Source organism: Equus caballus, chromosome 19 (genome assembly GCF_041296265.1).
Source record: "Equus caballus isolate H_3958 breed thoroughbred chromosome 19, TB-T2T, whole genome shotgun sequence".
Classification (NCBI taxonomy): domain Eukaryota; kingdom Metazoa; phylum Chordata; class Mammalia; order Perissodactyla; family Equidae; genus Equus; species Equus caballus.
Genome location: NC_091702.1, coordinates 65,156,047 through 65,174,968, shown reverse-complemented (window position 1 = coordinate 65,174,968; position 18,922 = coordinate 65,156,047). Strand labels below are relative to the sequence as shown.

Sequence of the window (18,922 nt, the reverse complement as noted above, 5' to 3'; positions counted from 1 at the left end):
TTATATGGATTATGTGGGTTAGAAATTAAAACCAAGAAATTTAAAATATTCATTTATTAATTCATTTAGAAGTAATGGTAAGTCCATTACATGTTAACATAAATAGCCTATTTTTTTTGAGTTCATAATAGTTTACAACATTGTGAAATTTCAGTTATACATTATTATTTGTCAGTCATCTTATAGGTATGCCCCTTCACCCTTTGTGCTCACCGCCTCCCCCCTCTCTACCTAGTAACCACTGATCTGTTCTCTTTGTCCATGTGTTTGTTTATCTTCCACATATGAGTGGAGTCATACAGAGTTTGTCTTTCTTTATCTGGCTTATTTCACTTAACATAATACCCTCAAGGTCCATCCATGTTCTCCTGAATGAGATAGTTTTGTCATATATTTTTGGCTGTCATTTTTTGGGTAGTATTCCATTTTATATGTATACACACCGTATCTTCTTTATCCAGTCATCAGTCGATGGGCACTTAGGTTGCTTCCATGTCTTGGCTCTTGTGAATAATGAAATAGCCTATTTTTTAAATGAAAAATAACTATATGTTCCAAAAGAAAACTAGTGAGAATAGTGGCATTGTTTTATATTTTTACAAATCTTAATACTTGGCTAAATCACAGAAAGGTAGATTGTCATATATGCTGCTTTATTCAATCTATGATGATACCACAATTCATTTCATGTAGCCTTTGGAAAATTCTGTTGTTCATTTGTGAGAGAGTGAGTCTGAAAAAGGCATATGAAATCTAAGTATTATGAAAATAGTTTTCACGTCACGGACTCCCCTGTAAATACTCTTGGGCACTTCCAGGGCTCCTCAGACCACACTTGGAGAACTGCTCTTCTAGGTTAACTTGAAGATCTTTCTAAAATAATGATTGGGTGCTAGAGGAATATATATATTCAAAAATTAAATGTGTTCTTTGATCATATCTTACCTAACTTTTCTTCAGAAAGAATCCCATGTGTGTCACTTTCTAACTGATCTAAGACACAGCCTCTGAGCTTCCATTCCTTCATCTGTAAAATGGAGATAGTAATAGTACCTATCTCAGAGGGTCAGGGAATGAGTAAACAGTCAGAAAACGGTAATTAAAGAATTCTAACTAGTTTCAACTCTGGCATATTAAATCTCAGATTGTTGCAGCCTGCTCTTTAGTTCCCTCTTGGCTATTGTCTTGTCACTCTGAGTTAAAATAATTAAGTACCTATAAAATGGTAGTTTCTCTGAGATGCATATGTTACCATTAAATCTACTAACTTGTGTTGAAGTAAGAAATTATTTCTTTTAAGCATTCTGATGCTTAATAGAGGTCACTCTGGCCACATCATGCCTAGGAAATGCCATAGCTGTTGTCAGAACTCTGAATTAGTACTCAGTGCTGGTAGCAGATTTTAACTGAGTACTTAAACAATGAATTTCTCTTCAGTTGATGCCCCAAATAGTTCATTGTTGCTGCTAGTATCATGTCTATGTAATGGAGTCCTTTTGTAATCATGAGACGAAACAATTAAAACTAATTCCTAAACCTTGAGAACCCATAACTGTGAGCAATGCAATGGTAGCTTTAGTTTGGCTGAGTTTAATGATGACCATAAATTGCTATTCTGTTTGTATTTGCATCTTCTGTATTTGTAATAATTTTTTAAACAACAAGAAGAAACATTAGGAGCATTCGGTACTTTTAAAAGCTTTGTGGTTGAGTGTAATCGCAGTTAACATGGGCTCTGGAGTCTCAGGCCTTTTTTCTGGTCTAACCACCACTGCTTGCTAGCTCTGTGAGCTTGAGACGGTGATTTCATACAACTCTATTTCCTCACCTATAACATGGGGAAAAAATGTCTTACTTTGAAGGCCTGTTGTGAGAATATTTAAAATACAAGATGTTTAATTAAAGATATGTGACAGTAGTTTAGTGCCTGGCACAAAATATACACTAACTGTATGTGTTCCCATTAGCTCCGTTTAGCCATTAAAAGTGTTTTAAATTTAAACCTCTAGATATAATTATTTCTGTATCTAATTAAAATTTAATGACCTAAAAATATCAGTGAATTCATGCAATTTAAAACATGATTGGGATCTAGAGAAACATACACATTAATAACTCTTTTATTTGAAATAGAAAACCATTCACCTTTATATCATCATTAAAATTTTGTTGGGTGCTCTTAACTTAAATTACCATGTTTGATACTCAAAATTACCTTATAAGATAAATACTGTAATAATTATGCTAGTTACCCTTATAGAGCTTGTGGGTAATTATGCTGTGGCAGGTATGTGCTGGTTACTTAGATATTCTAGGTTGATTCTCTGTCTCTTGAGAACAATGGTAGAAGATGGGTAGTAGTATTCCTTTTTTCTCTTTTAATAGAAGTAGAAATGAAAGCTTTAGAGGTTATGTGACAGAAGTCACACAGCTAGCAAAGTGGCTTCATTGTGCCTTGAATCCACATGTTCTGCCTTTGTTTTATATACAGTAAAATTAAGGTACACGTTAAATATCAGGTGCAGATAATTTGATGTAATGTCACATGCATTTGCTTTAATGCTTTTAAAAGAACAAGTTATTTCCAGTGGTTTATGTCTCTCATTTCATTTCCTGATTACAGCTTGGAAGCCTTTTTGCATGTTACTGTTCCATTGAAGTCACTCAGGCCATATGGGATGGATATCTACAACAAGCAGATCCATTTTTTATTTATTTCTTAATGTTAATAATCCTTGTTAACACAAAGTAGGTATCAAGTTGGATTTTTCTCCTGTCTATTCTCAGGGTGCTCTGTTAATCTTTAACTCAAAACCATATAATTCTCTTTTACAGAGAAGTTATTTTAGCACAGGAGTCTGACTGCAAAGAAGATGTTATCCGTAAGTATCATTTAATGTGGAGGACACATGTCAAGTCATGTGATTTTCTAAAACTCAGTTTCCTCATCTATAAGTTTAAGAGATTAGTCTAAAAGAGCCCTCAGGTTCCATTCACCTCTCAACACTCTCCAAGTATAAACCTGAAAGACTGTTTTCCCTGATTTTGCCATCCTCATTCATTCCTTCATGTTTTTTCATTCTTTCCATATACTATTTCTTTGGTTTCATTGTTAGATAAAATGCCCTGCTCTCTTTCTCTCCCCTTCCCATCCTTCCTCCTCAATCTGCCTTTGATACTGAGCTTTCCTAAATGTCTGTTTTGAAACAGTGATTCTCCTTTTGGGTTCCCCACCCTCCAGCCCTGCACAGATCTAGTCACTTCCTCTCTGTGCTGCCTGGCCCTTGGTACTATCTGTATTGTAGTGTTTGTATCACTACGTTATAATGATTCATTTTTACATTTCTCACACAAGACAAAGTTCCTTAAGTCAGGAATTATTTCTTAGTCATTTTTTATTTCCAGGGTCCCTGGCGCTTAAAATGTATTTTGTTCAGTAAATCACAGTATTCGCATCAAGGCTGATGAATTTGATTTGATTGCCTGGCACCCTCATTCAGTAACAGCAGAACTGCAGTAACAGTTTCAGCTCCTTTGGGAAATCTACTTCTCCCCAAGCAGTTTTAAAGGCATCATGTTGAGATTCCATTTATTTGGTTTTTATTATGTTGAAGATATTCTAGCTTTGATACATAATGTTTCTTATTCTTTGCAAACAACTTTTTAAATGTTGTCATATCTATAATCCTGTTTCAGAGTTCTTGGAAAATACTCCATCCAGTTTGAATCTAGAAGATATAGAAGACCTGTTCTCTCTGGCACAGTATTATTGCAGTAAAACACCAGCTTCATTTAGGAAGGTATAAAACAAGAAGTGACCAATTTCAGTATTTCACATTTTGTACATTGTTTTATTGTTTATGTTGTATATCAGTTAAAATATTCTTAAGTTGTCATTCTTTTCTGCTTTTTTGTGTTGCAGTTTTGTGTGATTTTCACTGTAAATACTCTCCTTAGTGGAGAAACAGACAGATTAAAAAAGATAGTATACAAATATACTAGGAACCATGTCACCTCTACTCTGATTATTATTTCTGATCATGAGAACAATTGAGATATTTCTTAAATAAGCGTTTTCTTGACTTGAAAAATTGTATTACAGAAATCTGATGGAGGATATCTAGTTACGCCTCCTTTATCTGGATTTCAGCTTTGTACAGCTTTAATGATGCAGAGCTGGCTTGTAAACAAGAAAGGTCACTTAGCCCCAAAGAGATTTAGAACCTTTCTCAGACCAGACAAGTGCTGTCAAGAGAGAGCACACCAGATTGGAAGTGAGTGATGTGAACTCCTAGGAAGTAAAAAGCAGAAGCTAACAGTGGAGGAGGCACAGAGTCCAATTACAAATAAAGTCAACAGGTCTGTCTGTGACCTCAGGAGCTCATGAGAACATTATGGTCTTTTGGGGTTTTTTAAAGGCGTTCTACCATAATAATTGCTAGTTGGTAGTCATCACATCCTTGAAACATCAAGTTGAGGTTAAATTATGTTCAGTATGGGGTGTTTCAGAAGGCAGATAAGGGAAATCTTTTAGGAATGTTTCCCTTGAAACTAATTAAGAAAGATTTATTTCTAGGGACTAATTTCAGCTCTTTTAATAATTCCCTTATGTAAACCACCCCAGTTTCCAACAATGTTGAGTAAGTCAGATGGTGGGATAGTGGTTTAGGATACTGGGTGAGAAAGAGTCTGATTCTTTTCTTTTCAGTCTTGTAAGAGGAATAGCTTTCATTCTTCAGACACAGTAAATAATCTGCACTAGCAGTTGATAATTAGAACAGGCTGTACATCAGTGTGTTACATAATTTATGCCATATTTTTGTTTGCATATTTATATTAAAGTATGAAAAGTTCTGAGTAACCATTTTTAAACTTTCACCTTTAACTATAGATGATAGTATAGAAAATCGCTGAGTAGAATGTATTGTTTTTTCTTACTCTTTCATTTTGTATGAATTCCAACAGGGTCTTTCTATGTAGCTTTGTTGTAGCTTTTAGCCTGTAAGATTTGAGATGATATAAGTTGTAAAAATCACATGACTCAAGGATGTTATATAATTATCTTACCTTTTATCATGGTTTATTAAGAATATTTTAGGAAGAAAGTTTGATTTTGTTTTTTCTTCATAATGTTTTAAAAATGTCTCCTCAAACAGGATAATCATCATCTATTTGGTAGTACTTTGTTGGGAATTAAGGATGACGATGCAGATCTGAGCCAGGCTCTTTGTCTGGCTGTCTCAGTGTCAGAGATTCTTCAAGCAAATCAGCTTCAAGGGGTAAGAAAACCCACAGTTTATCAGAGGACTGGCCTTTAAATGCAAGGAACTGACATTTCCTCCTTGTTCATTGATTCTCACAAAACTAATTTACTACAATAATGTGGCTATTTTACTTTTTTTTGAATGATTAATTTGTTAAATTTTCTCTCCAGATGCTCATTTTTAAACTGCCAGCTTGTGTATTATTTTAGTTATCAATGATTATTTTTGACACCAATTTTAAAATTGCCAAATCTTTTTTTATATTAGCAAAACAACTGAATGTTGTATAAAGTACTTAAAAAGGTGAATATAGCATTTAACAGTTAAATTCTGCGTAGTTATACAGCTAATTGAATTACATGGTTTAATGCCATAAAGCATTAACAAAGGAGAATTGAGGATATACTGTAATGTTCTATTACTATCTTTGTGAAAATCTAATGAGCCAGTTTTTTCAGTATATGTTCTTTATTACTGAAGTGCAACAGTTAACCATAGGTGTGTTTATTTGCAAAGTGGGGTGTATTTCCAAGATGGAGGGAAGAGGAATGGACATAGAAAGACAGGCCTTTTACAGTAGATCTTTTAAAAAACAAGCATTTCATATGTTTTTATGATTAGAACTATTACTAAAAATGAATGAAAACATATAATCCAGTTTAAAGAGACCTATGTGAACTTCTTCACTTCAAACTGGCATTGCAGAACCTCCTCTCACTCCCAAAAGATGTTTAGTTTTTATGTGAACTGAATTGTTGACAGGTTTCTAGACTTATTTGCAGAAATAAGAATTGTAACTAGATCTGTGTTTATAACTATATAGTTTTTAAAAAGTGTTTAAGATCATACACATTAAGTTTTTGTATTCTAATGTAATTAGTTTTACAGCTCAAACTGACATTGTCCTGCTACATATTTTAAGACTTTCTAGTCAAGAACAGTATATACAAAATTTTTAACTGCTTAAAATTTATGATTTTGATTAAAAAGATTAAAGTTATATGCTTCTGTCTGTACTGATTGGCTCCTCTTAATTGTATGTGAGATCCATTTTTTTATAAACCTGTTCCCCCTCTTTTGGTTAATTGTTAATATTATATTGTGTACAATGTGACCCTCGTGGCAAATTCCAGTATGTTAAATGTTCTTTTTCTTTCCCTCTTAGGAAGGAGTCCGGTTCTTTGTGGTAGATTGCCGTCCTGCAGAACAGTATAATGCTGGGCATTTATCGACTGCTTTCCATTTAGATTCAGATCTGGTTAGTATAAATGCTGATTAAAATTTTTTTTTAAAGTAAGAGAAGTTTTTCTTTAGCCTGTAAATAATATACATGCACCAGATTGGAGATGTTTTTATTTCTGCTTTAAGGAGGGAGTCTTGGCCCTTGTAAGAAAAGTGTTGCTCTCAGGTTTCCTTTTTACCTAGGATGCTCTTTGGCATCATAAAGGATGGATGAAAACACTGTTAACTATGGCTTGCTATTGCTTACCATTGTTATGTCAGTAAATTCTAAATCTCTTATTATTAGCTGCCTGATTTAGCACTTAACATAGTGCTTTGCACCTAGTAATTACTGTATGAATATTAGCTCTTATTATAATTTTTCTTCATGATGAGTACTTAATGCATATACTAATAAATTAATATTTAATAAGAGTAGTGTCTGGCATATAGGGGTTCAGTTGTTAAAATTGATATCCTAGGGTCCCTTTAATTAAAGGAATAGATGAAGTGAATAATTAAGTCTTGTCGGGGATGCTTAGAACAGTTGGTAGAACTGGGACTGACAGTATTTAAGCCATTCTGGGGTTGTAAGAGTCTCAGAGATGGGAAGACAGAGGAGTAATCTTTGTGCTGACTATGCAATCCACCCTTCTTCCCAGCTTGTCTGAAAAAGTTGACGCTGTGGCTGAAAGGCACGTAGAAGGGCTTAGGTGGTGTTGAGAGGAGGCTCAGGGAAAGTGGAGGTAGAACAACGCAGAGAGTTTGGGCGCTGGAGGTGAGGAAGGCCATCCTAGTTCGTTTGCGTCCTGAAAATGAACTTTCTCTTCCTTCATTCATCTAGGAGGACTTAGATGGGCCTTCTTTTATACTTATTTTAAAAATTTATTCAAGTGATTCATGAATACTTGATTAAAAAAAAACTTAAACAATAGCTGCAGAGTTAACTATTATTATCAGCTTGTTTAATTTTCCAGACCTTTAATATGTATCTACATATTTCCTGTTCATTTTTTTTTCACTTGACTTTTCACTTAATAGTTCACTTGGTTTTTCACTTAACAGTTTCTTGGAGACCTTTCCTTTTAATTACATTCTTTTTAGTGGCTGTAGAGTGGTCCATCTACAGATGTGCCATAATTTATTGCCAAATTGATGTACATTTGGGTTGTTTTCAGTTTTCTTGTAATAAATAATGTTGCAGTTAACATTCTTATATGTATTTTGTGAACTCCTATAGATATTTCTGTAAAATAGAATTCTTGGATTTTGAGGGGTGTGGGCATATAAAATGTTACCAGAGACTGCCATATTGCCCTTTAAAAAGGCTGAACCAGTTTACACTTTACAACTGTAAATGAGAATGATTGTTTCTTACCATCAGCATTATTGGATATTACCAATTATTATTTTTTTTTTAGTATTTTTTTATTAAGATTATGATAGATTACAACCTTGTGAGATTTCAGTTGTACATTATTGTTAGTAATGTTGTGGGTATGCCACTTCATCCTTTGTTATCAATTATTTTTTATTTTACAAGAATGATAGGTGAAAAACAGCAATAATTACTAGTGACGTTGAGCATCTTTCTGCGAGTGTGCTTTTTTCTTTTTACAAACTACTTTTCTTTGGTTCATGCATTTTTCTATTGGATTTTCACTGTGCTTTTTATGTAGCCCCATTATAACATTTGTAACAAGTTTTTCTAATTATTGGCATATTTGTTTACTTGAGGTAATAAATTAATTTTTTCATCCTTGTATCTCTAGTACCTAGAGTAGTGCTCATAAATAAGTGGCTTCTGATTTTTCTCACTGTCCTGTAAGAAATACGTGGTTTGCCATGTAAGTGGAAACTAAAAAATATAGCTGGTTTCAATGTATTATTTTTATTTGTGATTTGTAGTCATTCAGTTTAGTCATGAACTTGTACTCAGTGTTAAACTTTTCTTGTCATAATACCTAAGGACATTGTAACTTGTTTAAGAAACAGCAAAAACAAATTTTTTTCTAGTAGTATATTTTCTTTGCATAATTTAATCTTTGGGTGAATTTTCAACCTTTGTTCTAATGTGTTATTGGCACATTTATGCACATTTCTTTTCTCTTATCCCAGAGGTTTTGTTATAAGAGCCTTTTATTTTTCCTTGTTTTTGTGGTGGCTATTTAAATATTGTTTTTTCCCCCTAGAAAAATATTTCAAGTTGTACAAATGTATGTGAAACACAGGCATGCCACATTTTTAATTTTTAAAAAAATTGTCTAGATGCTCCAGAATCCATCTGAGTTTGCACAATCAGTGAGATCCTTGCTGGAAGCACAGAAGCAGTCCATTGAGTCCGGCTCTGTTGCTGGCGGGGAGCACCTCTGTTTCATGGGCAGTGGCCGAGAGGAAGAAGACATGTACATGAACATGGTCCTGGCACACTTCTTACAGGTCTGCTGCAGATGAGTTCTTTTTTTTTTTTAATTGAGTTAATGATAGGTTACAATCTTGTGAAATTTCAGTTGTACATTAATGTTTGTCATTCGTGTTGTAGGTGCACCACTTCACCCTTTGTGCCCACCCCCCCACCCCACCTTTCCCCTGGTATCCACTAAACTGTTTTCTTAGTCCACATTTTTAAATTCCTCATATGAGTGGAGTCATACACAGATTCTCCTTCTCTAGCTGGCTTATTTCATTTAACATAATTCCCTCAAGGTCCATCCATGTTATTGCAAATGGAATGAAGATGATTTCAATCTTGCTTGGTTCTTGCTATCAACTATAAGAAATTCTCATACGTGGTTTTGTGCTGTGATATATACATTGTCAAATTTATATTTTTCTTTCACAGCTTATTGGTTTTATGTCTTGCCAAGAAAGGTCTTCTCCCCTGGATTTTTCTCTAATGCTTGTATGGTTTGTTTTTTAAGTTTCAAAACGTTTAGAATTTCTTTTTGTTTAAGAAATCAGGTAGGAATCAAAATTTTTTTTCCAGATAGCTAACCAGTTGTGCTATCAATTTGAAATACCAGCTTTTAATATACAGAATTCCTCAGTGTGTCAGGGTTTATTTCTGGATTATTCTGTTTCTTTGCTCTTTGTGCCTATTCATGCCCTAGTACTTTTTACAGTAGCTATATGATTCATTTTAACATCTTCACTTTGAAATTGAGTAAATATGCGTGTGTATTTATTCATGCCACTTAGCCACCTTTCCTTTTGTGTTTGAATGTTGTCTTCAGCACAGCTAATTTGTGTTAGTGATTGTAGGCAACTTGTTCCTCTACCTTCTCTACAAAGCTTCACTCAGTGGTGGCTCGCTCTTTATAAAATAGTTACTAGGTATTCTTCGGTAGTTTATACGTTGAGGTCCTCATTTTGTATGACCCTGAACTATGGAATCAGGAAGACAGTAGGTGTGGTGCTGTTACACAAGTCACTCAATTTCAATCCATTTCTATTCATGTTGTATTTTGCTGGGAATCTGGTTTGAGAAAATTAGTCTAAAGGACAGAGTCCTTAAAAGAAAATCAGACAAGGAGCAAGATGTTGGGAGAGGGATTATAACAGAATTTTTTATACCTTATTAAAGGAAAGATTTTTAGAAACTTATACAGAATAACAAAAATAGGGACTCAAACTGTCAACTTTTTTTTAACGATTCAAGTTCTTGATGTAGTTTTAGAAATTTTTTCCCCAATTTTGATCCTGGAAAATTTCAAACATGCAAAGTAGGGAAAATTGAACCCTATAAACTCTTTATAAATACATGACCACATTGTCATTATTACAATTTATTATAAAAAGTCTAACTAGGGTTCGAGTTTCCCTGATTTTCCCAGGATCCAAAACAAGACATTACACTTGGTTGATATCTTTAAAGTCTCTTTTAATTTATAGGTTCCCTTTCCTAATTTTTTTCCTTGAAAATATTTGTTGGCAAGAACTGGTTACGTTTGTCTTAGTTTCCCGCATTCTGGATTTTGCTGACTGCACTCACATGGTGCTGTTTATCAGCTTCTGCCCTGGTGCTTCCTGTAAACGGGTAATTACATCTAGAGCCTTGATCAGATTTCTTCCGGGGGGGACAGGAAATCCTGGGAGGTGTGTACTTCCATCAGGAGGTAAATACTGCCCAGTTGGCTCTCTTTTTTCTGTGTCTTTTCTTTGTTTATCACTGTTTAGAGCCATTAATTTTTAGTAGTTTGTACAATGGTAACATTCTTTCATTTCTTCTTCATAATTAGCTGTAATATTTGCTTTTATATTTCCTTTTTATAAAGCACGCAAATTATTTTGAAAGCTTTTAAAAACCACTCAAATTAAATCTAAAAATAGAATTTAACTGATTTTTAGTGTGACTCTTTATTACACTGTGGGAACTATAATACAAATAGAATCAGTCTTGTTAGAAGCCATGAAGTTGTCCCCTTCTTCCCACCCAAGCACCAGGCCTTACAATACACAAGGAAAACTTATGTACCTCTCTGTGCCAAAGTCCAAAATGTCAGAGAAAAGAAAAGGTCCGGAAATTTAATATATAACCTTATGTTATGTTTGTCAGTGTTTATAGAGCTGTCAGAAGTTTTAATTAAATTGCGTTTTGGAATAACTTAAATTTTATTTTCCATTACAGAAAAACAAAGAATATGTGAGCATTGCCAGTGGAGGATTTATGGGTAAGGTTTTAATGTATCAATCCCTTTGCCTCCACTTTTCAGAGGAAATTATATTATCACCAGGGCTGATTGGGAGTGACCAAATTCGTTAATGGGTACACTCTCTCTTCAGGCATTCAGTATTTTCAGAAAAGGCAAGGCCAGCAGGATGTGGAAAACAGACATAACTGGCAGTTGAAATGAGTCAATATTTAATTAGCTTGTTTTTGTAAAGATGCGTGAAAAACTGCTCACACGATTTGTCTCTGGAGAAGAAGGAACAGTTAGGACTGGGAAATAAGAGGAATACTTCTACTATGTACCCTTTGTATTATTGGCTTTTTTGTTTTGTTTCGTTTTCATTTTATTTTTGAACTACGTGATGGTATTACCTGCTAAAAGAAATGTTGGCTGAATGGAATAAAACAAGTAAGCTGCTGTTTTCAAATCTGTAATCCAGGATAGTAAAATAATTGACAAAATCTCTGCAGGCACCTATTTGAGAATTTATGAAGGATTAGGTCAGGGTAGTAAGATTTAAAAAGAGCTTGTCTTTTTACAAACTATGTTATTTAAGGGGACAAACTTGAAACTAGTAGATAAATAAGACCTGGAGATGTAATGCACAGTATAGTGAATATAGACAACAAATATTGTATTATTATAATCATCAAACTTGCAGAGAGACTAGAACTTAACTATTCTCACCACAAAAAAGAAATGGTAATTATGTGATGTGAGTGAGGTGCTAACTGTTGCTACAATGGAAATCATATTACAATATGTAAATATATCAAATCAACGTGTTGTGTACTTTAAATTTACACAATGTTATCTGTCAAATGTATTTCAATTAAAAAATAAAGAGTCTGTCTTACTTTAAAAGACAGGAAAAGAGATATAAAAATACTGAATTGTAAGAACTGGGAAAAATTAATAATAAAATCAAATTAATTGTTGAAGGTATAGAATCTTGAGTTTGAATCACAGGGGTTTTATAAGGATCTAGTTCTGACCAAATATAATTGTTTTATGTTACAGTTTAGAATTTTGATAGATTAGGATCTGTTTCCTCTTGATCTTTGTTGATATTAGCAAGGATTATGATTATCTCCCATGTTTCATGGCCTGATAACTAACTACCTTTGAGGCTTATACCCAGAGTGATCTACAAAAGGGATTATTTGTATAAAAGTAGTGTTAAACAGGTATTGGCCTTAGGCCCAGTGTTATTTATTAGGAATTTTGACAACATAATACAAAACTTGATTGTTAAGCTTGTTCTCAAAAGTGTCTGAAAAAACATTCTTTTATAGTATAGTCGAGGTTTTAGAAACTTTTTTCTAAACTGTGAATTATTCCCTTTTCAAGAATAACCTCTAAGGGCCAGCCCGGTGGCACAGCAGTTAAGTTCGCACGTTCCACTTCTCGGCGGCCCAGGGTTTTCTGGTTTGGATCCCGGGTGCGGACATGGCACTGCCTGGCAAAAGCCATGCTGTGGTAGGCGTCCCACGTATAAAGTAGAGGAACATGGGCATGGATGTTAGCTCAGGGCCAGTCTTCCTCAGCAAAAAGAGGAGGATTGGCAGTAGTCAGCTCAGGGCTAATCTTCCTCAAAAAAAAAAAAGAATAACCTCTCTTTCCACAGCAATTAATACCTAAAACTGCTTCTTTGTTATGGGGAAGATTAACTGATGTCTCCTTATGGTAAGACAAAAGCCACCATAGGTTTTCTATTAATCCTTTATGTCATAAAAGTGTTGCTGAGAGTACCTATTAATGCTTGAAAGATTACCTTCCAAAGAGGAAAACATCAAGCCTGTATGTAGTTATTGTCACCCTTAAGGTCAATTAAGAAAAGTTCTGTGTGTACAGAGGGCTTTAGAGGAAGGAGGAGAGGAAGGCTTTCCGTAGCCGGGAGTCCTTTACTCTTTTACAGAGGTGCAGAAAGAAATACCTGTGATTCTGCTTGGATCCTTTTTCATTCAGCTATGACGTGTTTATTATACTTCTCTGGTAATCTTTCCAGAGGGGATTGAGATGTCAGGGTTTTTTCCTCCTCTTCTTCTTTATCTTAAGCACTGCAGCAGCACCTGGCAGACATTAATGTGGATGGACCAGAAAATGGATATGGGCATTGGATTGCTAGTACCTCAGGCTCAAGGAGCAGTATCAATTCTTCTGTTGATGTGAGTATATCTGTAGAACATGTCACCAGATTTGGGTCAATACCCAGAAAAGATGATTAACTATTAAACTCCCAGTATACCAGAAATGGAGTCACAATATTTCAAACATGTACAATGAGGAGTCATGTTGTTGTGAAATTAATGAAATGATGGAGCAGGCTGAACAAGTGAAACTAGCAAGAGTTCTGGAGGTCCATCTACTGCATGCAGATCTCTCCCTTCCCCACTGTGGCTTGGCATCACCTGGTGATAAATTTCTGCTTCAGCTTATATATCAGTGGAGATAGTTTTGAGTCCAGGACTAGCCGAGACTCTCAGGAGAGCTGGTTCTAGGAATCTCCCAATACGTTGGAGCCAGAACTCTGAGGTTCATGGTCACACCTCCCACATGCCATGTCTCTACCTCTCCGTACGACAAACTTACATAATTAGAACTTCAGTCCACCCATGTTTGAGAATGGGCTGGGCAGAGGAAGACAGGAACTGATTGCCAATCCTGTTATATTTGATTTTTAGTTACTGAGATGTATATTACTGCAGGGCTTTGCTATAGTGGGTAAATCATTTTCTGTTCTACTTTGGAAATATTTGGGCAAGAAGTTTTTTGTGCTTTTTCAGAATTTCATGTCAGTTGAATTAGGTGTCATTAAATCGCTTTCTTAACAACTAATAGTCCTCATCTACCTAATGATCATTCTTCAAAACAAATATAAGGAAAACTGCATTACAGGGTCATGGTTATTAGCTTGGGCTTACCATTCTGACTTACTCAGGTGTTCAGGTTTTATCTTCACAATTTACTTTCTTCAAGATTTCCAGCAAGATCTTTTTAGCTCTGGTTTCTCCATCTGAACCATAGGGATGATAATAACAGAACCTTCCTCGTAAGGATGATTCGGGGATTAAATGTGCAAGTGAATGTGAAGTGTAATACCGTCACATGTTTAACAGTGCTAGTTATACAGTTATAACTCATTAGACGATTAATTGAAGTTTATCTTCAGCCATGTAAATCGAAGCAAATTATTGTCAAATTGCCAACAGATAAGGTTTCTCTGAGAATTGTTTTCGACTTGATTCTCTAGGTATCTAAGAGCTCTTTGTGTGAGATCACCAGTTATTTAATAAACACTGTTTTTCATTTTGAATAACTAAATAGTATTCCATTGTTTGGAGAGATTATAATTTATTCACTTAGTCCCCTATTGTTGATTATTTACATTGCATCTAGTCTTTTTTCTGTTATAAACCCTACTACAATTTATTTTTGTAGTAATATATTTGGATACACCATGATTATTTAGTCCTAGAAGTGGAATAACTTGATCAAAAGATTATCAAAATTCTTAGAATTCTGCATTATCAAATTTCCCTCCAAAAAATATTATTCTCATTTATATTCCCACCCACAGCATGTTGGATAGTCTTTCTGTTGAAGTTTTTATCTTCAGATTTGATAAACAGTGATTGAGGCCATTAAAGAAACTGTCTTAAAGATGCATTATATTCAAAAGTACCAAAGAATTTCCACAGTCAGTTAAATTTGGTTTTGAATTTGGATATCGAAATAGAAACATGGTTTTTATGTTATTTAGTTAATGACTTATTTCTCTTAAAAATAAAAATAACACGTGTTCATTGTAGCATGTAAATATGAAAAGTATAAAGAAAAAATCACTTCTAACCTTACAAGAGATAACTGCTATTCATATTTTGAAATATTTTCTTCAAATCTTTTTAATAAATGTGTATTTTATTTTAAAAGTACATGATCAGAGTGTACATAGAGTTTTATTTTCTGCTTTTATACTAAATGTATTTTAAAATGCTAGCAAATGGGCGCATATTGATTATTTCCTTCGCATAAATTCTGAAAAGGAATTAATGGGCAAAAGATAGGCACACTTTTAAATTTTTGATACCTATCACTAACTTGCCCTCTGGGGTATATGGGACCAGTCCCATGGACAGTTTAAGAATTATACTTATCCTTCTATTACATTAGGTACATAAGGATAACTTTTCTTGAGAAATTAGAAGTCTAAGTGAAAAAGCTTTAAAAAGCAAACATTTGAAAGGAATAATGTTTAAAAATTTAGCTACATGGATAATATTCTGATTACACTTTTGCTTATTTTTATAGAGTAATCTGAGTTAAGAAAAGGTCAATAACTTTATTTGTTACTGAATAAAGAAGGTAATGTCAGACTTCACACATTTATATGTGCAAGTGTATCCTGATTTTTCATTTCTGCCTTCCGTTCCTAAATGATTTCACCTAGTGCCGTGTGCTAGGGCCGCCATAACAAAGTACAACCGACTAGGTGGCTTCAACAACACAAATTAATTTTCTCCTCCTTCTGGAGGCTGGAGGTCCGATCAAAGGGCCAGCCGGTTTCGTTTCTCCTGAGGCCTCTTTCTTTGGCTAGCACATGGCGCCTTCTTGCTCTGTTTGCACTTGGCCTTTTTTCTGTGCATGTGCATCCCTGATGTCTCCCCCCTTTCTATGAGGACACCAGTCATACTGGATTAGAACTCACCTTTAGGACCTCATTTAACCTTAATTTACCCTTTAAAGGCCCTGTCTCCACAAACAGTCACTTTCTGAGGTGTACTGGGAATTAGGACTTTAACACATGAATCTGGGGGCGCGGGGGACACACAATTCAGTCTACAACATCTTGATAACCTTTAGCAGTAGTGTGTGTGCTAATCATTTAAAGAGCAGTTAATTCATCAGTAAGTTCTTTTTTTTCAGGGTGACTCTTCTAATGGCTCAAATGATAGAGGAATGAAATCACTAGTAAATAAAATGACTGTTGCTTTGAAGACAAAATCTGTTAATGTCAGGGAAAAAGTTATCAGTTTTATTGAGAATACATCAACTCCTGTGGACCGGTGAGTTGCTTATATGGTATGAGTTTATGATGAGTAATTAAAACTAAAGAAAAATGTCTTACAGTAAATGTTAGTTGAATGTGTTCTAGAAAAGCATCGTAAAGTACATTTTTTTATTATATGATTCCAGTTTTCATTATAATTGCATAGCTGTCCTTTATTGCTATAAAATTTGACTACAAAGATTCCTCTCTCTTCTTCCACTGCTCAGAATAAGATGTAAATAATGATTCTGCTCCGTCATGCCATTTGTTTAAAACAATGTTCAAATGCCATTATGTGTATTACACTTCATGTAGTAGCTGCTTCCCACATGTCAGATGGATGGGAATTGTTTCCTACATGTAGTAACTTCATAGCAGGAACCTCTTCCTCTGCTCCAGGAATTTAAAACCTACAAGATTTGGTCATGCTAAATAAAGCAGAAGCCCATTTTCTTAAGTTTAAGAGTTTAGCTCTTCATAGAATTTGTTCACAGAATATAAGTGACCCCTCTTTCCCCGTGAATTACAAGTGAAGGACACAGCTAACAAATGATAAGCGAGGTTAGGAATGTCTGTTATGTTGCGTCTTACTGGAACTGCGAGTGCGCAGTGTGCTTTTTTCTCCACATATTAGTCTAATTGACCCTTCTTCCTAGAGTTCAAGGCTAACCTAATAATTCCAGCGCAGAATTTGTTTCTGAGCAAGCCTGATCTTGGAAATGTGTTGTAGTATTTAATTTCACTCTCATGTCTTACTTGCATTGTCCTAGAAAAGTTGAAATATTTGACTTTTAAGAACTGAATGACAGGAATTTGTCACTTTAAGTAAAGCTCATATGCATACCATGCATTTTTTTCCCATTTAGTAATTAGCAAAGAAGAGAATAGGTTATGTTCACTAATCCAAAACGTTGTACCTTGTCTAAAATGGTCTGCTGATAAATAATATTAAAGGGTTTTATCAAGCCTGAAAGATTTTTTGCTCATTAAAATTACATCAGCTCTCAGGAGCCTAACCTTTTTACTTTTAGTTAGTGCATTCTGAATTAGGGAACCATTGTTGCTGCATTTTGTAGCATGAACATTTAAAACTTTATTTTGAAATGAACTAGTGATAACTCTGAGTTGAAGAGACTATTCTCTTTGTTAAAGAATCACTTCAAACTGGCCTTTTCTTCCTTTTTCTTTGTACCTAGATGATCAAAACGTTTTCTTTACAATGTAAACTCTGGGTTAGAAAAACTGATTATACTGTATTTTTTGTTTTAAAGCTGTTGTGTTGTTAATAATCATTTTGTTCTGTCCTCTGCCTCGATTTGCTGTAGAATGTCTTTCAATCTTCCTTGGCCAGACAGAACATGTACAGAGCGGTAAGCCAATGAGTGGAGCAGCTTTGTCGGACCGTCCCTGTCTTTAGCATGCCTCCTGCTGTCTTGGCTCAGATTTCGTGCAGCTGTCTCAGATGCTAAACTTTTCTCATTCTGCTTTTAGGAGTGTGTGATGCTGATTGATCTGTTTTTTTTTGTTTTTTGCTTGATCATTTTAATTGTTTTTCCTTGCATGCTTCTTTATATCTCCCATTCCTCAGATGAATATCAAGTACATTCAAACCCAAGAACTCCATAAAACCTTCAGTTTTTACTCTGAGATGGGGGAAGTGAGACAGAGAATATAGAGGCTCAGAGTGGGCCAGGTGTGAACTTTGGGGATCGTTTACTCTGTCTCTGCCCCAGAGTAATTATAGCACCTGACAGAGGCACAGTTCATGGTTCAAAGGTTTTGTTAATTCATGTACATTATGTAACTGTATAATATTTTTGGATTTTTCTTACTAAGATGTATGTGTTTATGTTGGTGGGTTAACATATATAAATTGGTGGGTGCCAGGTTTTCCTTGAAAGAAATTAGGTCATGCTGGACATGTTAATGTATAATCCATCTTCTCTTCTCTGCCCCTGGTAAGATGGGCTACTAGTCATTGGGTTCCAATAAGGTTAAAGTTTAACAGTCCACTGGATCCTCAACTGGGATGAGCAAAGAACTTTACTAATTTAATACTTCTTTATGGCTTTACAGTTTTTACACTTACAGAATTTTTCTGCAATTTAAGTAAGAATATCAATTATAGCTATACCTATGAACATTTTAAAAGAAATTCTAGTCATACTTTGAATGTAAATTAAGCTTTGGAATAATGGAGTTGACTTTTTCTCAGGTCATTTCAATATTTTTAGTGGCTAGAAGTAGCATTTTTAAAAAGAATAATTTACTCTCAACTTATTGATAAGAATTTTTATTTACTGTGACTGTTCCTGCACAACGCCAATTATAGGGCTTCTAGTATAATTTTATCTAAAATTTTAAAGGAAATTGCTTCTTTAAAAATTATAATCTATTTGTCAATCATCTTTCTACTTTCTTTTCTTATAGGACCATTGAATTAGTCTAATTTTTACTTAATTCCCAAGTTTTCTTGCAAATTCTTAATTTTTAAAAAATTTATCTTCTCTGGTCCACAGGCAGTTTTATGTATTTTGAAAATAGAATTTAGTGAAAAGTTAGAATGAATTGAATTTCTTTCTGAGCTCAGTAAATTAAGTTAAAACCAGATCCAACTATTTTGTAGTTGTTTCTGTTATTACTTTAGTCAAAAAAGGATAGATATACTGCTCTTTAAAAAGAGTCCAGCCTTTGAATTTCATTAATTTTTAGCCAGT

At 34.4% G+C, this 18,922-nt stretch overlaps 1 protein-coding gene across 2 annotated transcripts in view; it reads left to right on the top strand.

Moving 5' to 3' along the window:
- Positions 1-18,922, top strand: part of TBC1D23 (TBC1 domain family member 23) — a 50,705-nt gene that overhangs the window by 23,534 nt on the left and 8,249 nt on the right. The window contains exons 6-15 of one of the 2 annotated variants that reach the window (XM_005602121.4): positions 2,624-2,748; positions 2,836-2,882; positions 3,697-3,800; positions 5,157-5,279; positions 6,430-6,522; positions 8,754-8,924; positions 11,113-11,155; positions 13,214-13,323; positions 16,082-16,221; positions 17,531-17,575. In XM_005602121.4, the coding sequence (XP_005602178.3) occupies positions 2,624-2,748; positions 2,836-2,882; positions 3,697-3,800; positions 5,157-5,279; positions 6,430-6,522; positions 8,754-8,924; positions 11,113-11,155; positions 13,214-13,323; positions 16,082-16,221; positions 17,531-17,575 (1,001 nt within the window). The remainder of the gene's footprint in view (positions 1-2,623; positions 2,749-2,835; positions 2,883-3,696; positions 3,801-5,156; positions 5,280-6,429; positions 6,523-8,753; positions 8,925-11,112; positions 11,156-13,213; positions 13,324-16,081; positions 16,222-17,530; positions 17,576-18,922) is intronic. The other variant, XM_023623915.2, reaches the window with a different exon arrangement.